At 45.8% G+C, this 26,321-nt stretch overlaps 1 protein-coding gene and 1 long non-coding RNA gene across 2 annotated transcripts; both read left to right on the forward strand.

Annotated features, from left to right (window-relative positions):
* Nucleotides 1-807: 807 nt before the first annotated feature.
* ZNF287 (zinc finger protein 287) lies at nt 808-10,941 on the forward strand. Its single transcript, XM_072938454.1, has 5 exons — nt 808-1,388; nt 2,051-2,142; nt 3,645-3,771; nt 4,224-4,310; nt 9,177-10,941. Exons 1-5 carry the CDS (start codon nt 983-985, stop codon nt 10,736-10,738), a joined length of 2,274 nt encoding a protein of 757 aa, XP_072794555.1. The 5' UTR covers nt 808-982; the 3' UTR covers nt 10,739-10,941.
* Nucleotides 10,942-21,860: 10,919 nt separating this feature from the next.
* On the forward strand, nt 21,861-24,878 carry LOC140686033 (uncharacterized). Its single transcript, XR_012059458.1, has 2 exons — nt 21,861-23,097; nt 24,387-24,878. It is a non-coding gene; the product is annotated as an uncharacterized lncRNA (long non-coding RNA).
* Nucleotides 24,879-26,321: the final 1,443 nt, after the last annotated feature.

Raw genomic sequence — 26,321 nt, forward strand, 5'->3', positions numbered from 1 at the left:
GCGGCCCGCGGCCCTGCGGCTGCGGAGTTAGGGAGACCCGCCTAGGGCCCAGGGGAGGCAGGGGGCGCGTCCGCCCTGCAGGCCTGGGGAGCAGCCGGCTTCAGAGGACTCGACGGGGTGGAGGAGGGATCGGAGCCGGAGCCCTTGGACCAGTGGTGTCGGTTCTCCTCCAGACCAGGGTTGCAAAAGAGGTTTTCTTTGGGAATCCTGTTTTCAAATGTATTCATGAGGAATTGTGTCCTGCAGAAGATCTTCAGAGACTTCACCCCGCACCGGTCTCTTCTGCCTGTTTCCAGCCCGAGCTCTCAGGGAGTGGAGACCTGGGACAGGCTGGCGTTAATGTCCAAAGAGCATCAGCGGCTCGCCCTCATTTCTTGACCGTTTCCCTTGGGAACCTTGAGCACTTAAAGGAGAAGAAATTCTCCTCCCAGTTTGTTCTGAGTAACAGATTTGCTCTGTTGTCTCTTGAGAACCAGTTCAGTCATTAAAGCTTCTGTATAATCTGTTGACTAAAATATTTTGTGTAAACGAATGTTTAATTTCTGTTTCAACAAGTTAGAAGTTTTATCTGACATTTTGCCCAGGGTTCAAGTCTTTGCTTCTACCCCCACCTTTTATGGCTGTCCCAACCTGTGCCCCAGCAGGTTGCATTTGTCTTACAAGTCGGAGGATATCAGGGAAGGAGACCACTGTGAAGTCTGTGTTTATCTGTACACTCTGGGTTGTCTGCTTCTGTTTGTGTGTGTGTATGGCAGAGAGCGCCAGAAATTCTCGACCTTGCGGTCTGTTCTTGTGTTTCAGGGTCTATTCACCATCCCGGCAAGTTCTGGGCCCAGAATTTGTAAGTTAGGCTGCTGCCAACCCTGCCTTGACTCTGTTCTCTTGAAAAGTGTCTCTGTGACTCTAGCATGCAACTTCACGCACTTGGCTCACTCCCAGAGAAATAAAGGCTACTGACAGATTGACCCTCCTGCCTGTAGCAATGTTCACCCCGAGTAAGAGGATGACCAGTTCTTCACGCGCCCAAGTTCTTTTCATGTGGAAGCCAGACAGGGCTCAGAGCGGACCCCGCGGTGTGGATAAGGAAACCCTCGCTTCAAGGCTCTTGCGTGACACTGAGACCTGTCGGCAGAATTTTAGGAATTTTCCATACCCAGACCTGGCTGGACCTCGAAAGGCACTGAATCAGCTCCGAGAGCTCTGCCTTAAGTGGCTGAGACCCGAGATTCACTCCAAGGAGCAAATCCTGGAGCTGCTGGTTCTGGAGCAATTCCTGACCATCCTGCCCGGGGAGGTCAGGACTTGGGTGAAGTCCCAGTACCCGAGGAGCGGCGAGGAAGTGGTGACTCTGGTGGAGGACTTGACTCAGATTCTAGAGGAAGAAGAAGGTAAGGCTTGTCAGGCAGAGAGGGGAGGAATCCTGGGTGGTCAGAGGAGAGAGCCATCATGTCAGAGAGCAGCCCTTTGAAGGGGTTAGGAGGATGGAGGTCAGTGAGTGAGTGAGAACGGGCTTCACCTGAGCACCTCCCCCCCCATGGCTTTCTCCTACTGCGTGCTTAGAAACAAACACACATTCTCTAAACCCAGCCACATGTGTCACAAAACTGGGACCAGACACAACCAAGTTCCCCCCAGGTGAGCCCTCAGGAAGTTTCTCTACAGAGGTTTGAACCATTCTGCTGATACATTGTTTGCTTTTTGACTTGGATTTTATGGTAACATGCTTCCAAACAGGTAGAAAAGTGTCCAGAGAAATTTTTTTTTCCACTAAGAGACAGCTCCCAGAATTTATGTTGTGTGAAGATTTAGAAGAACGTTGTGAATTTGGTACATACTCTTCAGAGTCCCAGAGCAGGCTTGCTTTTGAAGCCTGTGCTGATGTCTTAGGATAAGCCATTGCCCCTTCCCTCTGGTTCCTTGAAGTGGGTATGCTGTTTCTGGTTTTCTTCTGACTCCTCACTTTAAGAAAATGTAGGCATCGACTGGTGAAGAGTTTCCTCGGCTCTTCAGACAGGGCTAACCTCCACTGTGAACTCTTTCTCTACCCTAGCGTCTCCGCAGAACTCTACCCTTTGGCAAGAGATCCCAGAGGAAGACCCCAAAGGAAGACCAGGAGGGTGGCTGAACGACTTGGTGACCAAAGTGAGTGTCAGTTTCTTCTGTGGCTTGAAAATTCCGTCTTCGTGTGTGAGGACATTTTCTAACCTGGCCCTTTAACTTCTGTGGCCCCAGAAGTCCTAATAGGCACCCGAGCCTCCATTTTCCCCCGTAAGTCATGTTGGCCTGTTCAGGTGGGTGGAGGCCCTGCGTAAGAAACGGGGTCCGTTGCTTCCCCTGATGTCCCTTTCCTTACTTTGTGGCTGTGAGCAGCAGTAGCACAGAGGGGCTGAGGGATTGCCCTCCACAGCCAGGTGCATCTAGGTTTGGTTCCTGGTTCTGCCGTTGAGCCTGTGATTTGGGGCAAGACTTAACCGCTCGCAGCCTGAGCCACTCACCTCTCAACTCCTCTTAGGTGGGTGAGGATTAAATATTGTGAGACCTGCGAGCCTGGATTTCAGGAGGTGATCAGGAAGGTCACAGTGAGATTAAACACTAGTTGCAGCATCATTTTTCTTTGTTAACAGGTAATTCAAGGCCATGTGTTACTGGTGTTACTGTTGATTACGAGTCTGTGTTATTTTAAGGAAGAGCAACTCAGGCCATCTTAAAAGTTTACTATAAAAAATAGACATGGTCTGAAATTGGTAACCAGAGTAAAATTATTATTTATAGATATGAATGTTTATCCAGAAAACCTGAGAAAAGGGAAAAACTGTTAGGAACAATAATAGAAAGTTTGAGTGAAGTGACTGCAATGGAAAATGACATACAAAAAGTGTTCACTTTCTTACATAGACATAAAAATCGCATCAATGGGAAAATGAAATAAAAGATTCCGCTCACAGTATTAGCCCCCAAGCTTAAAATAACTAAAACTAAACATAGTATAAATTTTGCAGTCCTGTGTCATTCTATAGGACATGAAAGAAGCCTTGAATATTGTAAATCTGTCAGTTCTCCCTAAATTATAAACTTGAATGTGATTTCAAAATTCCAATATCATTTTTTTAATTAAAAAAATTTTTTTTTAATTTGAAAAACGTGAGAATAATCAAGAAATGTTTTTTAACAAAGGGAAGAAGAGCAGAATGATGCACCTTTTGCCAGACTGAGATGTACCTAGGACAGCAGTTGAGTGTGGGTATTGGTACCAGTTTCATTTCAGGAGGGAAGGAGGGGCTCTGCATTCCACCACAGGGTGCACAGGATGTCTTAAAATTTCAAATTATAACGCATGTAATTAATTCGTCAGGCAGCACTTGAAAAGCAGAGCCATTCAGCTCTCTGTCGTCTGTGTTTAAATCTGTTCATTGTTTAAGATGGAGCCACCCATGCGTGCACTAGAAATGATAAATTCTGCTTCATTTTAGGATGTCCCATTCAGATCTGCTCATCCATATGTTGGGAGAAGGTGTTGACTAGGTAGACTTTAGGGGCCTTCCCAAGCTCAAGGCTCTGTGGTCCTCACCACTCACGCCCCTGTGCCATCCCTGTCCACTTCCTGCTAGTTCTCAAACCAAGTGAAGTTACGTTTGCTGTTACAGGAATCTATGACATTCACAGACGTGGCCGTGGACATCACCCCGGAGGACTGGGAGCTCATGCGCCCTGTGCAGAAGGAGCTGTACAAGACCGTCACGTTGCAGAACTACTGGAACATGGTTTCTCTGGGTGAGCATCATCCGCGCCACCCCCCAAGCAAACCCACCAGAGTATTTCTTTCCTCAGCTGTTAAAAATGGGCTGGCACAGAGGTGAGCGTGCATCTCCCGTCCAGGCACAGAAATGGCCAAGTTCTAATCTCTTTTCCCAAACGAAAGGTTTCTAAGTGGAAGGTCATCAGAAACTATGATGACCAGCCTCCCAGGGCCACCCCCGACTCTGTGCCTTACCCATTCCCTGCCCGCCCCCCCATTCCATGGTCTCTATGCACATATTTTCCAGGGTGGCAGGGAATTTTTGTGCCAGCTCTGGAAAGGACAGTGACCTAATCCATTAGCTCATGTCCGTGAGCCATTCTTTTCACGTAGAGGTCCGTGCATCCTCGTGGATGAGAAGTCAGGTAATAAAATTTGAACAACTGTTTAGCTCCAGGACAAAACTCATTCTCTTCCTCCTGAACAGGACTTACGGTGTACAGACCAACTGTGATTCCCATATTGGAAGAACCATGGATGGTGATAAAAGAAATTTTAGAAGGCCCCAGTCCAGGTGAGAGAACAGCCAGCAGGTGGGATTCTTTGTGGTTAAGAGCCTGTATTAGCCTCCGTGTGGTGAAGTCGGTTTTAAACGTGGCCAGGTCACTTTGCACAAAGACGCCTGAGCCTGTCGAGAACACTGAGCTGCTTGGCATTGCTTCCTCACGGAGACCATCTTCAGGAAGAGATTTTCCAGACATCATTTTTACACCTTTTCTGCTTCTCCTCAACCCCGGGGTTCCATCCCTTGGAACTTTGTTGGGGGCTTTCACTGTGTTCGTTCCCTCTATTTTTAAGTATACGTGAGTGTCCCCTAAAATCCTAAATTTCAAACCATCTTAACTTCTTTTTGTGTTTCCTTTATTCTGTTTGCTGACAAAACCCTGTAGCCCCCTGCCTCCACTCTCCTAACTCATTCCTTTTTTAAAATCTTCTAATTATTTAACAAGATAACATCTTTTGATCACAAGATCAAAAATTGTAAGACTGTGTAAAGCCAGATTTATACAGACAAGTCCCCCAGCTGTGTGCCCCGTCCACCCAGTTCCTGCACCTGTGTTGTAATCTGTGGGTTGACACCTGAGGGCCACGTGACTGTTCTGTTCCCCGATGACCTTTCATGTGCGGTCCATTGAGGATCCTGGCTTTATTACATTGCTGGTTGCAAAATGGTGATTTCAATTCCACCATTTCTTCTAAGTGATTAATCTGTAAAGAGTAGCTGTCCCTCCTCTGCCCCCGTTTTTATGTGTATATATCACTGCGGTCTCATGGAATTCTTTAAAATTCAATGTGTTATTAGTGCTTTAATTCCAGGTGTTGGGGGGTGTTTTTTTGATGCTCAAGTGTCGCAAATTTGGGCAGGGGGAGCCTTTCAAAGCAAGTCCTGTGTCGTTCTGAGACGTCCCTCTAGTCTTGTAGTATTTCCTTGCTTTCTGGCAGAGCATGGTCTTTAGGCTCACCTCTTACCTAGCTTAGAGCTGGAATTTCTCTAGGGAACAGTGGTTCATTAATGGGGATCAGCAATGAGAAACCAGGCTCTGGGCAGACAGGGCACTCACTGCTCTGGGTACCGTGGCTCCAACATCTGTTCAGTAGATAGAGCTGTGACGTGTGTGTGTGTCTGTGGGCGTCTTTAGTCACGAGTTCATACTGACAGCTCTCGTTCAGGTCCAGCACCGCAAGAGCCCATCTTGTCCCTTCCCATATCCATCTTGTATTTCCTTTCTCGCGCAGTGAATCACCTGGTTCCCAACATCAGTATATTTACTCATTTGCTCTGTCACATAATACACACAAAAATGGTCTCAGAATTATAGCACTATCACTCAGATAAACTGCTTAGGCAAAGTTCAGAATTTCTTCATGTCCTTAGAATATATTCCACTAAAGGCACACAGGATACTGGGTGCAGAAGTTACTTGAATTCTTCCCTTCTGGTTATCTTAGCAGTTTGATAGACAGTTAAGCTTGTTTGATTCCATCTGTGTTCAGTTTCAGTATTTTCTTATTTCTTGATTATTTAATTTTAGATTTTTGAGTATGTAAAATCATTAACATGGTTCAGAAGTCAAACCTGTATAGAAAGGTCTACACTCTGCCCTGTCCCCAGCCACTCCCTGTAGGTAACCATGTTCCTTTGTTTCTGGTTTGTCCTTCCTGTGTTTCTCTCTGCAGAGATAAATCATAAATATATTCTTTTATCTCCTGTATATGAAAGAAGTACCCAGTACTCTTTTGCATTTTGCTTTTTTTATTCCCTTTTTTTTTTTTCAATTTAAGGCACTGACTTCTAGTATATCTACCAACACTGATGCTGGAATACAGGATTAACAGTAAATTAAACAATAATGACCATGTAATATGCTACCTTAGAGTGAATTGCTTCACTTTTTTAAAAAGTTAGCTTTATCTGGTCATCAGGTATTGTAAGGGTCATACTACTGGAAAAGCTAATTCTTATAACTTATGGTCTGTTTGCTTTAGTTGGCAGAGTGATGCGAAATACACCCATAGCACACCCTGAACCCCAGGCAGACACATGGCATGGTGGAAGCAAGCCTGCGCTGAGGTCAGGACCGGCTTCCCGGAGGTGCTGCCCGCCGGGGACCACTTGAGTTTTTAGATGACTCAGGTTAAATTAAGGCTGTAAACCCACAAGCGGGGCAGTTTATGGTTATGTATTTTGGGGGGAGATTCTGCTCCCACCAAAGAGCAGCAGAACTGAGAAAAGCAAGTTCCTCTTCTCCCGCAGAGGTGAGGTTTGGGGGGTTTGGTTTGTTCTCTAGCCTGTCCTTATGTGGGGTTGAACACAGTGTGCGGACTCCTGCCGGCCTCCTCTCCTGGGCCCCCTGCACCCTCGAGTGGAAGCTGAGGGTCATCAGCAGGAGGGAGGAGGTTCTCAGCCACCTTCTGCTCTGCCTATGTCCGGTCTTCCTGCTTTTGCCTGATTTGTGGCCTCCGGGGATGTTACGTTCTTACCAGCTTAGAGACATGCAATGAGTTGAACCTTTGGGTGGGGCGTCTCATCAGTCATACTTCGGGGGATGGAAGCCCATGACTCGCAGACAGAGCAGTATTCTTGGTCTCTGGTGTCCGTTCCTGTGTCAGAACTTGATATGGTCCTGTCCGTCATAGGGACCCAGCCATTCTTTCAGGTTCAGCCCAAACCAGACCTACCCACCCCACCCAGCATCCCTTGACCACCTGATCAGCACTGATCTCTTCTGTTAGAAATATCATACCACTGTTAGATACTTAAATCTTCTAATCACTCCTTTCTGCTTAGTTATGTACACAAATTTAAGCCCTGCTTAATCATCTCAGTTCATGAATTACCAATAAACTGATTTGGTTTAGAAATGTAAGCTTATGGTAGCAATGTCTTCGTGGTCATCATTCAGACTTGCTACTTAACACTTGTTAATTATAACTTCAGTACTTCCTTCTCAAGTATATGGATGGTTCTGTCATAGACTGATTCTTGTTTGCTTTTTGGGAGGGGGAGGTAATTAGGTTTATTCATTTATTTTTTAATGAAGGTGCTGGGGATTGAACCCAGGACCTTGTGCATGCTAGGCAGGCACTCTGCCACTGAGCCATCCCCCTCTGTCATAGACTGATTCTGATTATGTGAAAGTTAAGCTCAGCTTCTGGTACTGTCTCGTCATTTTTGTGTGTATACACACCCACCCACACAGTCCATTAGCATTCTCTTTTTTTTTTGTGGGAGGAGTAATAAATCCTGGTTTGAGAGAGTTGTTTTAAATTTTTTTCCTATAGAAAAAGTAATATAACAACATTTCTAGTACTAAATAGTAATTAAAGAAATACAGCCAATTTATCAAAAATCAGAAAATATCTTTTAAAACTTGTAATCTCATTGTTGCATTTTCATAACATAGTCTAGTCTAATGAGTTTTCACACTAGTTAACGGTACTGCTTTTTCTCATTTAACGTTCCTCCTCCTAGGCATTTTCTAGTGTCTAATTTTTCTATTTGAATCAAAGTAATAAAAGTAGTTCATAAATTCAGACAGTTCACGGAAGCATAATGAAAGAACGGCTCCCTCCCCTCACCCGCGTACGTACCCAGACCTGCAAGCAGTGGGGAAGCAGAAGCCATTTCCAGAGTTTGCATCTGAGCTGGAAATAGAAGAAACACACAAAGTTGTGAAATAATAACATAAGGCCAAGTTCTGCTGTGGGCCCAATATTATATTAGGTTGAACCACATAAAACTGCTGATACTCAGCCATATAGGCCTACAAAACAAGGGCGATTTTGTATGATTCAGCCTAGTCTGTAGTTTAGGATTCTAAGGAGGAGAAAAGTGAGCTGGGCCATAAGTACCTCTCTTTTTTTGGAGGGGAGGTAATTATGTTTATTTATTTATTATTGTTACTATTACTTTTTAATGGAAGTGCTGGGGATTGAACCCAGGACCTCATGCATGCTAAGCATGCGCTCCACCACTGAGCTGTACCCTCCTCCCCATGAGTATTTTTTTAATACGTGGAGAACGTATCATAGGAGAAGGCCCAGAGTCTGGAATTAGTGGCAATTTAGACGATTATGAGGATGTAGTTTTAAGTTACGTGGATAACTTTGAACTTTAGCTGAATGTGAGGTGTGGTAGAAGGCAGAGTAGAATAGAAAAGACTAGATTATTTGAGGACTGGATACCCAGTGGAGGTATTTTGAACTTTTTCTTTTCTTCAACTTTTATTCTTTAAGTCACTGATCCCAAACCTCCTGGAGGACTCAGCCCCACCCCCGAAGTTTCTGACTCAGTATGGGAGGGGCCCAGTCACCTGACATACTCACAGGTGACAGCAGTGCTCACACCATTGGTCTGGGGACTGTTCTCTTAAGAAGCATTGCTTTAGGCTGTAGGAGTTACTGGATGTATTTAAGCGTGGTACCCACTCCATGAAATTGCCTTCAGAGTATCACATAGGGTTGCGCAGAGTAGGTTGGGAGGAGGAGTGGGGGCAGCCTGCCTGCTCTGTGAACCCGTCGCGTGAATTACAGTTTATACGATTGTACGTGATTGTGTGATAAGTCACCTCAAGCCGTCCCACAGCCTTGCCGTCTGTTTTCTCTTCTTGGCTCTGTCACCTGACCTGAGCTACTCTGTTAACTCTGTGCCCATGTTGACTAGTGAGGGGCCTCCCCTCTTCTGCAAATCTAGTCCTGTGTTCTGCCCCTTTGTGTTCCTTTCCCAAGCCTCAAGGACCATGCTATGAGGTTGTCAGAGCCATAGTCTTTAGGCATTTTATTCATGTTACTATTTTGTTTCTGCTTTGGCAGTTCCCTTTCTCCAAATAGAGGCAAACTTAACATATATATATACACACATAATTCTTTTAAATTTCAGAATGGGAAGCAAAAGCCCAAGACTGTATTTCAGTGGAAAATACTTCTAAACTCACAAAGGGTGGAACCAAGACCGTCAAGCTGGAAGAGCCCTACGAGTATGACAGGTCGGAGAGGCCAGCGGCCTTCAGGAGAATCCCCGCCAGCAGCAGGAACTTCGGTCTGAAGGCAGTCTTTTCACAGGAAGACGCTCCTGCAGGAGGGTGTCTGAGTAAATATGACCTATATCGAAGTAACTTTGAAAAGCATTCCAACCTGATTATACAGTTTGGTACCCAGTCAGATGATAAGACTTCCGTGTACAGCGAGGGCCGGGCAGCCTTCGGTCACGTCTCGTACGGTATCGTGCAAGGAAAAATATACCCTGGGGACAAGCCTTACAAGTGTAACGTGTGCGGGAAAAAGTTTAGGAAATACCCATCCCTCCTCAAGCACCAAAGCAGCCACGCCAAAGAGAGGTCCCACGAGTGCGAAGAGTGCGGGAAGGAGTTCAGGCACGTCTCCTCCCTCATCGCCCACCAGAGGATGCACACTGGGGAGAAGCCGTACGAGTGCCACCAGTGCGGGAAGGCCTTCAGCCAGCGCGCGCACCTCACCATCCACCAGAGGATCCACACCGGCGAGAAGCCCTACAAGTGCGATGACTGCGGCAAAGACTTCAGCCAGCGCGCACACCTCACCATCCACCAGAGGACGCACACCGGAGAGAAGCCGTACAGGTGCTTAGAATGTGGTAAAACCTTCAGCCACAGCTCATCTCTGATTAATCACCAGAGAGTTCACACGGGAGAAAAACCTTACATATGCAACGAGTGCGGGAAAACCTTCAGTCAGAGCACACACCTCCTTCAACATCAGAAAATACACACGGGAAAGAAACCGTATAAGTGCAATGAGTGCTGGAAAGTGTTTAGCCAGAGTACTTACCTCATTCGACATCAGAGAATTCATTCTGGAGAGAAGTGTTACAAATGCAACGAATGCGGGAAAGCCTTTGCTCATTCCTCCACTCTCATTCAACATCAGACTACTCACACGGGAGAGAAATCCTATGTCTGTAACATATGCGGGAAAGCCTTCAGCCAGAGTGCAAACCTTACCCAGCATCACAGAACGCACACTGGAGAGAAACCGTATAAGTGCAGTGTGTGTGGGAAAGCCTTCAGCCAGAGTGTGCACCTTACTCAGCACCAGAGGATTCATAACGGGGAGAAGCCCTTTAAATGCAACATATGTGGGAAGGCATATAGACAGGGCGCAAACCTCACTCAGCATCAAAGGATTCATACTGGGGAGAAGCCCTATAAGTGTAATGAATGTGGCAAAGCCTTTATTTACTCCTCGTCGCTTAACCAGCACCAGAGAACTCACACGGGAGAAAGGCCCTATAAGTGTAACGAATGTGATAAAGATTTTAGCCAGAGAACATGCCTTATTCAACACCAGAGGATTCACACAGGAGAGAAGCCCTACGGATGCCGCATATGTGGTAAAACCTTCACCCAGAGCACAAACCTCATTCAGCACCAGCGTGTTCATACAGGTGCCAAACACCGAAACTAACGGATACGGGAGACTTCATCTAAGTTTGAAAACTTAAGCACTTGGCTTTTATTTTGTGTCCTGTGTGTTAAAAACATTATTCAAAAGAAGTGCAATATAGGTTAGTTATCACTCAGCAGAAGCATCAGAATTCGTAACGAGGATGTAACCTATTTAAATTTAATGTGAAATTTAAGAAGAAAACATTCACTGCTTAACCTTTATTTGATACCAGTTTAATTCACTCCAGAAAGAAACCCTAGGGAAGTAAGGGTCCTCAAAAGCCCGTAACTCGTCGACTCGTCGTACCTGTATTTCAGGTACGTCTTAATGAGGCCTTGTGAGTGTAACTTGGGAAAGCTTCCACCCAGTAGAGGTTTCACCCTAGAGAGTAATCCGGGAGTAACGGAAAAGAAAAGGCTGCTTTCAGGCTTTGGTTCTTCCCAGCCTTGAAGCCTTAAGTACGTAAAGGGTCCCCTCCCCACCTTTGCTTCTCTTTTCCAGTGAGGCCATGACTGCCACGTGGAGCCAGTAGGTTTGCAAAAAAAAAAAAAAGTTGAAAATATCTTAAAGATTTCTATGTGACCACTGTTTAATTACACTTTCCTTTAAATACTGAAATATTAAAGAAGGCTCGATGAAAGATGACGTTAGGATAGAGAAACTAATGTCGTGTATATGACCCTTAGACATGTACAAATTTAATCAAACAGGCAAAAATTAAACACCCAGGCTTTATCTTTAAAGCACATTAGTCTTAGTTTCACTAGGTTTTGACAGCTGTCATCTGGAAGGAAGGAATAACACAGTTCCTTTCCTCCCGCCACCACCTGACTCCTAAATTCATAACTGAAGGTTCCCCCTGGACTGTTTCACTATTAAGTCCACTGCTTCCACTGAAGCACGTTTCTTGAGTGCTGCTGTGCTCATGGCCCAAACTTCCTACTTGGATCCTCCCAGGACGTAGAGTGCTGAAAATCACAGCTGATCTAAGCCACAGACGGTTTTCTAAAGTAACGAAAGATAACAAAGTTAAGGGCATGATCTTAGCCAGTGTGTCACAGACCGAACCCGCTAAAGTGGGTCACCAAGGGCAGCCCCGTATCTTAAGACAAGGAAGTAATGGGAAAAAAATAAGTCGTGGACAGTAGGTTTGAGTTCAGTGCACAGAGTGGTCCGGGGGGGAAATTCAAGACTTAAGGGTGAGGAAAGAGAATGCACAGGTAACATTTGTAACTGAAATGATACTGGACTTGGCTTACCTAAGAAAATACGAGTGGCTTGACCAAAAAAGCAAAATGCAGCGTGTCGTTTCTTAAGAAGAAACTAGAACTGAAATGACCGGTTTCAAAGGAAAGATTGAAATAGGTCCTCCTCATACACATGAGTAAAACAGGGATTACTCTTCACACAATGGGGGGAAGCTTCACTGGAAAAAGCACCGGTGTGGAAACCGTCACTGACGCAGTAATTACTGAACAGGATCTGAGCTCATGGGGTCCCAAACAGCATAGAAGGACAACTGGTAGAAATGCACATAGGAACAGGCGAGGATACTACTGTACTTAATGGCCACAGCGTTCCACTCTCAGAATTTAAGACCGTCTTCTGAGAGCTGACGTTTCATCTTGCTTTGTTTCTTTCTTCAGTGCCTTGCACATGGTAGGTAGGTGGCTGGTACATGTGGGTGGAATTAATGAATAAATGAAGTAGTCAAGTTAGACTTGAGTAAAAAGGTAGAAGTAACTGATACGGGGTGAAATTGGTAAAATTGAAAATACTTTTTTGTGCACACATGCAACGAAGTACTTAACAAATACTGGTCATTTGTTGGTAGTAGGAGCTACTTAAAAATGAAGGCTCAGAATCGCCAAATCTTAACGTTGGGGATATTCCTAAAGAAATCACGGGACAGCCTCGCACAGGAAGTTTTCCTGAGCTAGATGAGGAAAAGCTGATAGAAATTCTGGTGCCGTGAATATCAATTTGCACACGTACTGACCATGCAGCTTCATCTGGATGTCAGTAAGACCTGGGGAGCTGGGGGGGCAAGGACCTGGGCTGCTGGCATCTTCAAGGCTTTCTTGTTGAGTGTTTTCTTCAAGAAGTTGCTTTCCCCTTGTCCTCATGATAGTTAACCTTGCTGTCGTGGAGTCACCTTTCATGAAGTGCAGACTTCCTCCAGGTTGCACAGTACTCACATTACACTTATGCCATAGTATCGTGTTAAAAAAACAACCACTGTATTTAAGATGCAATTTTTGTAATACCACCTCTTACCTTACACAACACGTTTTCTCCTGGAACGAACGTGTGGCGTGTCGCAGTCCACAGCGCCTTTCTTTGCGTTAACCTGAGTTTCCTGCCTTTGTGTGTTTTATGTAAATATGCATTCATGAGGTCTTCCACTGAAGCCCTGAGGCACCTGATGTCCTTATAAAATAACAAGTGACAGTAGAGAACCCCAGATCTCTGTGTTTTCCCCACTTTCACAGTATCTGACCCACATTTTCAAGTTTTTAACAGCTTTTTGTTATGAAAATGTTCAAATATACAGAAAAGTTAAAGAATAATAAAACTATATATCCACCACCTAGCGTAAAAAATTAACATTTTGCCATATTTTTTACTGAACAATTGGAAAGAAACTTGCAGATACAACATTTCACCCCTAAACACTAACGGGTGCATCTCGTAAAAACAACCACAGTACCATTACATACCTCAAAAACTGATCAGTAATTCCCTGATACCTAGTGCTCAGTTCGTGTTTACATTCTCCCTGTAATCCAGTCACGTTTCGCACAGCACAGGTGATTATTTCTGTTTCGTCTACCCAAGAGTCTTCCGCCTTCAACTTTTTTCCAGGATTTTTTTTCTTAAATAGAGCAAGTCAGTTGTAGAATGTCTCGTTTTAAGGATTTACCTGGTTCTTTATGTGTGGTTTGTTTATGTTGTTCCTGTAGTTTCTGTAGATTAGCAGTTAGGGCCAAAGGCTTCATGAATTCAGGGTAAACATTTTTAACGTTAACACGTCAGATGTATTTCATACTGCATCACGCCCGAAGTCTCACTAATATCTGGCTGACTCACTGGGATGCAAAATTCGATCACCACGTCTTTCCAACGTAAAGGGACGTTTTTGCTGTTGTGGTTAACAGATAATCTGTGCCCTGACACTGGCCATGTGTGGACAGCCCGCTTACCACTTACCTGGTGGTTTGGGGGTGGTGATCCTTGCCAGAATCGATTATTTCATCAAGATTTGCGAAGTGGCAGTTTTCTAATCCTGTCGTCCTACCGTTACTGACTGGCACTCTGTAAGGAAGAGCTTTCTTCCGTCACCTGGGAATGCGCCAGGGGCAGGGTCACGCTCAGATCTTCTTGAGTTAGCAGTCTGCAGAGAAGGGAGTTACTGGCGGTGGTGACAGGCGGCTCACCAGTCACAAGCAGCTGTGACCATTGTTTGTGAGGCTCAAATGGTCCCCCATTCGGCCAGTTAGAGCCGTTCAAGTAGCTCTTCAGTCCTTTGGCACCTCCTCTCCAAGCTTTTGGCAGCTAACTGCCTTCTGACAAAGGTCTCCCAGGTTCAGCTTGCACTCTAAGTACCCCAGGTGTGGGATGAGCCATTTCTCCAGGAATCCCTGGCTCTTTTTAATAGGCAGCAATTTAGAAACCAGGATCTGGGCAGTAGGCAGGCTCACTGCTGCAGGCGTGCTGAGCACGTGTGCCGAGCATTTCCAGCCACTCAGCGGAGTCTGCGTAAAGGCAGCTCCACACTCGTTTCACCAGTTACATCATATCTAATTATGGAACATGGGAGGCCCACTCAGACCCACGACTCTGGGAGCAAACAGCGAAGCTGGAGAGAACACAAGTGTTACCTGTACTAGGGAAGCAGCACACTCAACTGCAAGAGCTGGTCGGTTAACCTGGCAAGTGGGTTAAGGAGAGCAATTAAGAGCAACTAAATGTATGGCTCCTACTGTGTAGTGTCTTACCTATTGCATGTCTTGATGATTTACTGTATCGATATGCTAATCACACTCCTTTCCCATCACTTTCCTTACGGCAGGTTTCTGATCTAAATTTGAATTCTGAGCATCTATTTCATGCCAAGTACTGGTAAACTTTTGTTTGGTCTTTGAAACGTGAAAGTCATTAGGTTTCATTTCTCTGTCTTCTGGTATCAGTTCACTTTAATGTGCCTGTAATTGTACTCCAGTCCTCTGTCTCTGTCATTTTCCTCATGGCTCTGTATGTCACTCTAATGATTACCCCCTTAGAACACAGCCATTAAAAATGGCAAGCATGCACACTACGGTGATGTGTATAAATGTGCGTGTGAGCGTGTCAGCAGCATCGAGTCCTCTGTATGGGAGCGGCGTGAAGCCCAGGACGCTGGAGTGTCTTGTTTGACGTCATAGCCGCACACGGCGACAGAATAAGGGTTGGAACCCCTGGCTTCAGCACTTAGTTGAGTTCTTCCTGAAAATTAGTTAAATGAAAATTCATTACACAAAAGGTATGTACCTACAATTTTATAAAGTTGCGTATTTTTATGAGATTAGAGCACTGAAAGTTTTGTCTCCCCTCCCGTAGAGTTTCTTAGATTCAAATCTTTAAATGAGAATGAGCCCAACAAAGGATGCACTCTGCACTCCCCACTTCAGTTTGGGCCTCCCACCCAGATCTTCCCCCACGGCTCAGAACCATGTGGTCAGGGACCACCCGGACTATCGATTTAGGCTTTACCCCCCTATGTTTCAGCTCATTCTTCTCTGTCCCCACAGCCACTACCTCATTTCAGACTTTTCATCAGGTCTCGTTTAGATTATCTCGTACCCAGGTAAGTGTTCATCCTGCCCTTGATCTTGCTCCCTTCGGTGTATCTTCCACGTTTGCCAAAGTCGTCTGAAAACATCTAACTAGGACCAGCACATCCAGCTGCGCAGACTGACTAGTACATGTGACCAAGTCACCATTTGCTTAAAGCCCTCAGCACCTTTTCATTGTCAACAGCAGTGGATCTGACTCCCAGCTACACATTAGAATGACCTGAGGAGCTTTTAAAATTACCAGTGCCAGGGCTCCCCCTCCAGGAATATTGATTCATTTCATTGGCTTGGGGCCTGAATTTCAGGATGCCTTAACTCCCCAGGTGTTCCTAATGTTCTAAAGTGGAGCTAGGGCAGAGGCAGGGAAACCAGTTAGGAAGTTATGTTTACAAGAGGAGAAATAGCAGAGGTCACAGTAGGGGTGGTGGGAAGTGACCCAACACCGGGTGTGTTTTGAAGACAGAATACAGGACTTGCTGATGAGTTGGACTGGGAAGTGAGACAGAGAGGGCTCAGGGACAACTGTCTCTGCTACTAGAGAATGTGTTCTTACAAGGGGGACTACGTCATCCTCATTTCTCTACCGCCTGTACCCAGCACAGCACCCGGCACCTGGTAGGAAGCAGGCCCTCAGTAAATGTTTGATTAGTGCGTCTCTGCAGAAACTTCTGCACAATAACCAAGATTATTTCCTCAGAAAAGTTATCTCACCTGTCCATCCAGAACAGTAAAGGGTCTGGGATTGTAACCTACCAAGGTAATAAACTAGCCTGTTATTTCATGGGTGCTGGCGGAAGACACGAGACTCCTGGGTCACAAAGGACTTTATTACTCATGGCAAAAGCAGTAGCCAGACTTCACATTTGAGCACTACCTCCCCTACCCCTCAGTCACAAGAGGGTGACCCTGGTGGGCCTAGATGGAGTTCAGCACAAACAGTGGGCTGCACTACAGAAAAGCAACACTTGAGAGAATTGCTGCTTTTACAGAGAACTGTAAGCAAGTGTGTTCTGTCCTGGGAGACACTGCCTGCTGTAAGCAAACCTGAGACGTGGCCCAGGTAAAGGACAGTTAGACCTGGCATTCTTGGATGCCCAGCACAAATAGGTAGGGATGCTCAGGGCCTATGGCATGCTGCCCCTGCCAACAGTGTCCTTTCTAGTGTTTAAGACTGGAAATCTCCCACTGAGAACTTGGGGGCTGTTCTGGCTTATAGGTAAAGAAGACAGGAAGCAAAATGAAATTGCCTGTTTCAAGCCTAGAATAGAGGTCTTTTCCTGAAAAAAATCTTAGGTCCAAATCAGACCTATACCCAGAGGTTGAAGAGTAATGATCTCACACCACTGTACACTGATTTAAAATTACACCTGGGTACCCCCGCCCCCCAGAATACACCTGGGATACTTTATCTCGTTTTGGGCATCATGCTTTGCACTAGAGTGTAATACATGAGATGTAAATGGTTGGGTAAAAAATATTTCCTGACACATGAAATTCAGATTTCTATGACAACACTCTTATTACATAAAGAGACCGCAAAGCCGGAACTATCAGTAATTTTGACCCTTTATTGAACAAGTCAACTGATTCGGCGTCTACACAGCAAGGTGGGGGCTTAGGTCTACTGGCTAAGCCAGACACCAGGCAAATTAGTAAAAAGAGCATCACTCATGAGATGCAGGGAGGAGAGCGAGAGTTAGGAAAGGTCAGGAGAGCTCAGAAGCAAAGGCATTTAGACGCGCATCGCCAGAAGTCCGGGCCAACAAGGGAAGCACAGGCGTCTGCTCAGGGAGCCAGCGGCCAGGACTGCCGAGGCCCCGCACGAGCCGACCACACCCTGACCGGCGCCCACAAGCCCCCTCCCAATGCGAGCGGAGGCCCGCGGGTTAGCCGAGTGTTCCTGGAGGCGCCGGTGTTCACGGAATCGTTTGCCAGCCTTGCGAAAGGAGCCGTGGGTTAACTCGCCCCAGCTCTGCTCTAACTGCAGCCGCTCAACCACACGAGCAGGGAGCGTGGATCCTCGGCAGTGAGAGCCCCCTCCACTCCTAACCGTGAAGCTCTTTGTAGGCCCCCTCGCCGCCAGCGCCCAACTTCCGCCCGCCCCGAGGGCTGCAGATCCACCCAGTCGGGGGGTGACCCCTCGCCGCCCGGGGACGGCCCGCTGTCAGGTGAGTGGAGGGACGGCCAGAGGCCAAGCTCACCCTCTGCAAGGAGAGGGTCCGAAATAAAGCTCGTGCGGAGCGACCCTCCCTGAACCAAGCGTCAAGGACCTCAAGACCACAAACCAGACACCCCCTATGCGGATACCTAGCTTCTGGCTTGAAAGGGATTCTGGGACGCTGGGCGGGGCCACGCGCGCAGGTGTTCCTGGGAAATGTGGGCTGTGCCTCCCGGCGCAGGCGCACCTCCATCGTCGTGGCTCCGCCCCTCGGGCCCCGAGCACCTGCTTGCGCGCTCCCGGCCGTGCGGAGGCGGTCGGGGAGCAGCGGGGAACAGGAGGGAGAGGGGTCCCCGCACCGCCCCAGGCCCCAGGCGCGCACCCCGACACCTCCTGCAGCTGCTTCCTGAGCTCAGCCCTCAAGGACCGAGCGGCTGGTCGACGCTGCTAGTCGAGCAGCCGCGACGGCCGCATTATAACCGCTCCCATCGCCTCCCTCCAAGAGTGCAGCCGCCTCTTCTGTCTCCAGGTGAACCTCACGTACCTGTGCACCTGCCTGGACAGCCAGCCAGTCTCGCTCCCAGTCTACAGCCCGCCACCGACACTCACCGCCTGTTATTTGGTAGCAAATCTCAGCCTCATAGTGTTTTACCTGTAAGCATTTCAGCGTACACTTCTGAAGATGGAGACTTTTAAAACATAGGGCCATATACTTGTTGCATCAAAAAAAAAATTCTCTTTGTATTATAAAAAGCAGTTAAATGTTTAGCTTTCCCTGCTTGATTTTTTTTTTTTTTGGTTTTTTTACACTGTTCATTTGATTCAGGATCCTAGATGATTGCACACTTTTAAGTTGATACGTCACCTAAGTCTCTTTTTCAATCTGTAAGGCACTCTGACATTTCTATTTTATTTATTTTAACGTATTTCTTGGAGAAACTGGGTCTTCTGTTTGGCAGCGTTTCTCATAGTCCAGACAGTGGTTTCAAGACACTAATATACACAGTTTCATTCGTTTCATGTCACTTTACAAAATTCAGGGATTGCTTTATTTTTCTTTACTGTATTTTTGTATTTTAATTAGGTAAAGTTTTTCATGCTATGAAAGTAAAATCTATAAAACAAAGTACTGTCTACCCAATCTCCTCCCTCCCCTAAAACTAACCATTTACAAAGTTTACAGTTTGTTCTTCCTTTTTTTTTAATATAAGAAAATGTATGCATATGTAGTTGAGCCTTGAACAACGAGGGGGTTAGGAGCAGCGACCCTGTGGGCAATGCCGTGTATAACTTTACAGTAGTCCCTTCCTCCTCTGTTCAGCATCCGCCCATTCAACCAACCACAGATCACACAGTACTGCAATACGTATTTATGGAAAAAATGCACATGTAAGTGGACACACAGTTCAAACCCATGTTGTTCCAGGGTCAACTGTATATTCCCTCCACCCTTTTTTAGACTGTAACCTATTATACACATGTCTCTTCACGTCTTCCACATAAAAATATACCCTGGAGATCACAGAGATAGATCTCATTCCTCCTCTTACAGTTGCATATTACTGCATTACAATGCATATCATTGTTTGGACGGAGTGTATTCAACTAGTCCTTTAATGATAGACATTCAGGTTGTTTCTAAAAAGAGGCGAGAAAGGAGAGAAAAAGAAGCATAAGTTAGGTGGGACAAGTAGAAAACAAATAGTAAGAAGGTAGATTTAAACTCAAATACATCTGTAATTACAGGAGATATAAATAGAATAAGTACTTCAAGTCAAAGATTGTCAGACTAGATTTTTAAAGAATTATTCTGTTTAAAAGAGATGCACTTTAGGGGGAGGGCACAGCTCAAATGGTAGAGCACATGCTTAGCATGCAGGAGGTCCTGGGTTCAATCCCCAGTACCTCCTCCAAAAATAAGTGAACCTAATTACCTCCACCTCCAAAAAAAAAAAAAAAAAAAGGAGAGAGAGAAAGAGAGAGATGTACTTTAAATAAAAGGACACAAGAAAGTAGAAAGTAAGAGTATGGAAAAAGATGTATCATGCAAACACTAATCAAAAGAAAGTTGGTGGTGTTATATTAATATCAGACAAAAGAGACTTTAAGGCAGAAAGAATTGCTACAAATGAAGAGCAAAATTTTATAATGATGAGGGTTAATCTACCAGAAAGATATGAAAGTTCTGAATTTATAATTCACTTAATAACATAACTTCAAAATACAGAAAGCAGACACTGTCAAAACTGAACAGAGAAATAAATTCTCAATCATAATGTGGTAATGTAACACATATCTGTCAATAACTGGTAAAATAAGGAGATAAAAAAATCAGTAGTGATATTGACAATTTATAAAGAATATATGATTTTACTGCTCTAACAATTGCACAATTTGCTTTCATTTAAATCCTTCCATGCTGTTTGAACTTTTACTTCCATGGGAATATATTTTTTATAAAAACAAAAAGTGAACAAATGCATATGAATTACTCTATTATCAAAGGTACACAGTTATTAACCTCTAACTCTCCTTTTGGTGAAATAAGGAATTCAACATTTCCCCCAACTCAGTTCTCACTGTTCAGCTTTCCCAGCCTTCACTCTTCCAACCAGATGAGCAAACCTAGTCTTCCCTGCCACACAGGGAAGTTATATTCTTTTTTGTATTATGCTAGTTAAACATCTCACCCCACTGAAAAGTAAAGTGAAGAACATAAGCAACACCAATGTTCTCTTTGTCCTGTTCATTCTTAACCTGCCCGATTTGCCTAATTTCTTATTTTGTTGTTCAGAAATAAAACATTAGAGGTAGGCTCTCTCTCCCACTCATTTCCAGGCTGGCAGCCAATTTGATTCCTCTTAAAATCTGGGGACATCAGCAAGGCCCAGGACAAGAAGACATGAAGGCAGCAGGATTGTCCGATTGTTACGGACCCCTCTGAGCCGGGCCCCAACGAGGATCCTTCTGCTAGATATAGTTGGAGCCAACAGAAAGAGATGAATTAGGTTCAGTAGCAGAGAAAACCTTTGTTCATGGACCAGAGAATGGGAAATGCTGTAGTTTACTCTCATAGGGCAGCTATACTGATAATTGCATTTCTGTTACTGTGCTTCTACACCTGTTGGACGATTTTTGTTGACATTTGTGTTAACACATAATTCGTAAGCATTCTGCTTTTTTAAAGTTCTTCTAGGAATGGAGTTTACATCTATTTGCATAATTGCCATAGCAGTGAACTGAAATTATTTTACAGCAATGTGGAATTCCTGACATAGAAAGTTAATGTGTGATATATCCAAAAAGCAGTGTTTCCCATCACTGTGAGAGTTGTTAATTATACAAGAACTACCTCAGATATACATACACTGGTGTCAGTTTCTCTGAGACATTTCTATGTTCTGAAAGCTAAATATCAAATACTATTTTTCCATTCAAACATTTCGTTTCCTTTAGATGAGGATTGTAATATTAATGTCATTGAGATTACTCCAGTGTTTAGACTTGAAAACCATCTTCCTTGTCTCATAAAGACCTAAATATAAAAGAAAATGGAGAAAAAAATTTTAAGAATTTAAAAAACGGGAGAGTATAGCTCAAGTGGTAGAGCACATGCTCAGCATACTCAAGGTCCTGGGTTCAATCCCCAGTACTCCCTCTGAAAAAAAAAGTAATAATAAATAAGTAAACTTAATTACCTCCTCCACAGAAAAAATTTTTTTAGTAAATAAATAAAACACTGTCTGGGTAAAAGAGACTCTCAATAAATATCTGGTAAGTTGATGTGCAAGACAAAAAACATCTTCAAAAAATTTTTTTAAAAATAGAGAGACCCAAGCTCCAGCTCTATGGAGCACCTGCTTCCCCTCCGGCTGCGGGCAGGGCCGCTTTATTGGGTCCCAGCGGGGAGGGCAGCGCGGTTTTCGCCGGCGCAGGCACAGCCTCTCTGCACACGGCCGCCTCCGGCCATGTGGAACAGAGGTGTGGGCGGAGCTTCTGCGCACGGCCCCTCACCGCCATTTTGAAGCGCCCTGTTACGGGCGGGGCTTCTGCAGACGCCGAAGCTGAGGTGTGGGCAGCCGCTCTGCAGCAGGAGCGTCGGTCTGTGAGGCAGGGAAAGTAGATTGAGCACACGGGAGAAGAAGAGAGGGGATAGACTTTATTGCCCAGACTCTAGTTTTATTTCCCGGGAGTTGTTCGTGGACCTTGCCGGTGAAACAAAGCCTTGAGGGTGGCTGAAGGAGCAGAAGGGTGTTTTATTGGAGCCACGCTGAGGACGGCAGCCGGGAGGCAGCCTCTCGGTGGCTCTGCGGAGCTGCTCCCGTCAGAGCCGTGGGCGAACGTGACCCGGGGACCTTCCTTCAAGGTTTCAAAAAAGACAGAGCAGCAGGGCCGCAGGGAGGCGCCCCGGGCTGGGGGGTCTTGCCACGGAGGGCGTCCCAGCGTCGCCCGGGGGCGGAGGCGGCCTTCACTTCCGGTTCGTGCGGGTCGAGGCTGAGGCCCCGCGCGCGGTGCGTGCCGCGAACAGGCTGCCCTCAGCAACAAGTTCCAGTTAACTCGGGTGCAAGCCAGGATGGCTTCCCCAGACCCCAGGCTGTGAGAACTTCTCTCGTCACGCCCTCCCAAGAGTGGAGTCAGGAAGAGGCGTTCTCCCTCTAAGGAGGGTGACAAACGTCTAAGCAGGATATAGGCTGCAGTTAAGATGACAGGAGGGGCCTGGGGCTGCTCCCCATTTACTTAGAATGCTGGGAAGAACCATCCAGAGAACCTCCAGAGGCCGATCAGAAATGTGAAGCCGTTCTTTCAGGAGGGGGAGGAGTTTCCAGCAGCAGCCTGCTTGGCAGCAGGACTGAAGGGGGCAGGTGTACAGGGGTGACGGACTTTCTCTGCAGCTGGACCGCGCTGACCACAGTGCTCTCCCTTATCTGCCCGGGTCCTGCCAGGCTCCAGCCCGGGTGCCCCCAGCACCACTGCCCACATTCAGCAAAGGTGGAGAGAGTTAACTCCTCATTGGCGGTCCCTAGAGATTTCAGTCCAACATGCCAACCTGATACTTTACAGATACTTAAAAAAAAAAATCCCTCTGCTGACGTCTCGTCCTGCGAAGAGGGACCCTCCACCTCCCTCAGCAAGCCCGATCCTTGGAGGATGTCCCCAGGGAGGAAGGCCAGTCACTGCCCAACTGGGCAGGGCTCATGGCACGCTCTCTGGAATCCACCTCTTCTGGGCATCTTTGCATCCACGTCTCACCTCTGTGACCTTAAAAAAAAATGTCATTTTCCAAGTTTATTCCACTTTTCTACGTGCTGCTGTGGGGGCGCTGATCTGCTGAAACCTGGTACACCTGCCGGGAAGCCGTCCAAGAGACATTATTAAGTGGAAAGGTGAGTCTTGAAAGTCGAGATCTCTGAGCTTGGGTTATTCAGATTTGTATGCACCAAATAGAGATGAACACTACAGGGAAACGGCAGCATTCCTGGGCGTGTGGGTTTGAGTCTTCCTATCATGAATTTAAAGTGAAGCCAGTTGTCACCACCGTGTAAGTTTTCTTTGAAACAAGCAGTCGTTTGAATGTAGGCCTGGAGAAAGAGGCCACTTGAGTTCGTCTAAAACGTAGGTTTTGTGAGATAAGTAAGGCTTTTGTGAGGAAGTCGGGAATTGCAAGGAATTAAGTGTAGTGGAACAGGAGGCAGAAGACGAACTTGCTGGGGAGGGGGCTGAGGGACAGTCAGGACGCGTGGGATCAGTGGATGGAGCTCTCCCAGAGGTGGAAGGACCTGAGCATCTCACATTCTTGCACATGTGTGGGGAGATAGTGGGGGTCTGAGATGGATATTCCAGAGAGAGCAGGTTCCTGGTGGCATGGGGGTCTGTGGCTGCAGCCTCAGCAGATGTGGGCTGAGGTGGGTGTGGAGGAGGTGCTTGAAGAGCTACAAGTCTGGGTGGGGGTTGGTCATGCCCTAGACACGGACGTCACTGAGCTGGAAGCTAAGATGTCGGGGGAGAGGGAGAGTGTGAGCAACCGACTTCAGTAAATGAGCTGGGAGGTGGGTGGCCAGCAGGTTTGCAGGAAAGGAAAACACAGTGAGCAGAAAGTTGTCTCCTGGGTGCCATAAGGTTTTAAAGAAAATAAGGCAAGTAATTGAAATTTGGTAAACCTTCTAATCATGCTGTCCTAGGCTCTGTATTTTTCTCATGAGGATCAGAGAAATGGTGGGTCGAAGAGTAACAGCATATTTGTGATGTGCAGTGAATGCAGAGTATTTGCCATTTTTCACATATCAGAGACTTTGAACTTGTAAGGAAATGAAGAGAATGTTTAAAATGTAATTTTTATATTTTGAAAATGGTTATATCCTGGAGAATTAAAGTGGAGTGGAATCACTGTTTAACCAGTCACTGCTCATCCAAGAGAAAAGTGTATCTTTAAGTCTGTAGAAATCCTTTTCCCAAGTTGGGTACAGGGCATTCTGGGACAGTGTCTCTGACAACGTTAAAAAGCAAAAAGCAAACAAAACTCAGCAGCATTCAAAGGAGAAGCTTTGTTCAAGGTTTCCTACACTGCGTGGGTAAAGATCCACAGCTCTAATGCTGCTGCTAAATTATAGAAGAGAGTGGGGAACACAGCTAATTTTATTATTGATTTAGAAATTCAATTTTGCCTCATTTCCAGGGTTTGTGAATATTGTTACTGAACCGAACCCGGGTCTGCTATCCGGCTACACAGCAAAGCCAGTCTGCTGGCACTGGTTGTGGTGAAGGAAGGTCCAGCATTTCTTTGCAGGGTGCCAAGCAAGGTGGCTCGTGCTCCAAACATCAAACTCCCGGATGGTTCTCAGGGAAGGGTTTTTAAAGGCAACATTTGGGATGGGGGATGCAGAGTGTGACCTTCTTCTGAGTGGTTGGTGCTGAGGTAACAGGTGGTGTTTCAAAAATCTTGATCATCAACCTTCTGGCCTTCTGATACCAACCAGTCTTGGGTCTACGTGCTCCTGACCAGCGTCTACCTGGATGTGGGAAGCTGGAGTGGGAGCCTGAGGGTGGTCTTAGTTCCTGTGAAAACTCAAAGATATGTGTCAGATTGTTAATGTATATCGCTCGGGAGGAACTAGGACTCTGTTTTATCCTGAACTGTTATCATTACATTTCTTATTTAACTGCTTTCCCTTTGTTTCTGCATTTCCTCACTTCCCTAATTAGTAACTGCTTATGCCTGCTCTTTGGAACTCAGGGAAGGCCTGGGAGACAACCTCTTTTTCTATAAACAAGAAACAGGGGACACGGAGGGGCTTTTGTACCCTTTAGGGCCCTCAAGGGCCGTGCTCGGTTTCAGTAACCTTTTCTGATGTCCTGGTGCCCATTCCTCTCCTGCCCTTGGTGCTGGCAGGGATGGGTCCGTCAACAGTGGCCCAGTGCCAGTGGCAATGTTGTTGCTCTGGCTGGGCTGTTGGCCAGATGCAACAATACAAATTTAACTACAGATTAAACTGTGATACTGGAATATAATAAGAAATACATATTTGGGGATTCATCCCAAGCTCCTGGCCAGAGCTCCTAACACCCTTGTAATTTCCTAAGTGATAAAAGAAGTAACATCATTTGTTGTAATATTTGGGTTCTGTGAGTGATAAAAGTGAAAAGAGCATTTTTTGTTGTTTATAACAACATCTAAGTTTATATTAATGGGGTGACTTTTGGAAAGTCCCCCAAGGATGGGGGCTGGTTGCTGGGGAAACCAACCATGTGATTAGAGGGTTGGAATTTCAGCCAGAGGGGACCTATGGGGAGGGGAGAGGACTGAAGACTGATTTAATCACCAGCACCCAGTGATTTGATCAGTTGTGACTGTGTGATTGTGAAGGAAAAACTCAGCTTTGCACTTCCGGAGTAAAGAAGAACACAGTCCTTCCCTACTGAGTCTTTCTTCCCTCTGAGTCACACAAAACACTTCATTTCTGTTCACCAAATGTGTTTTGGTGAGGCTTTTTCCCCACATCAAGCAATTCTCCACAATGCCATCTAGGTGTTCTAAAATTTAACTCAATTCTGACCCTGTCTACCCGGATATAGTGTCAGATTCCACAGATTAAGGGCTCAGTCCCATAAGATTGCCCCCTACAAACACATACACACTTCAGATGTCAATCATAAATCCAGGTTATCACCTGTGCTTCTGACCAACTACTTACTGTAGGTGGGAGGTTCCAGTGACCCCTTCCTTGGGTTTGATTAATTTGCCAGAGTGACTCACAGAACCTAGGGAAGTACAGTTGTCCCTCGGTATCTGCTGGGGACTGTTCTAGGACTCCCCACCCGACCTCCCTCAGGTACCAAAACTCTTAGACACTCAAGTCCTTGGTACAAAATGACCTAGTATTTGCGTATAACCTATCACATCCTCCCATATACTTTAAATCATCTCTAGATTGTTTACAGTACCTAATACAATGTCAGTGCTATATAAATGGTTGTAAATACAAGGTGCATGTTATATAAATAGTTGCCAGTGCAGGGAAAATTCAAGTTTTGCTTTTTTTTTTTTCTGTTTTCTTTCTTGCCTGCTTTTTTTTTTAATTTTTAGTAGACTTTTATTCTTTTAGAGCAGTTT

Source organism: Vicugna pacos, chromosome 16 (genome assembly GCF_048564905.1).
Source record: "Vicugna pacos chromosome 16, VicPac4, whole genome shotgun sequence".
Taxonomy (NCBI): Eukaryota; Metazoa; Chordata; class Mammalia; order Artiodactyla; family Camelidae; genus Vicugna; species Vicugna pacos.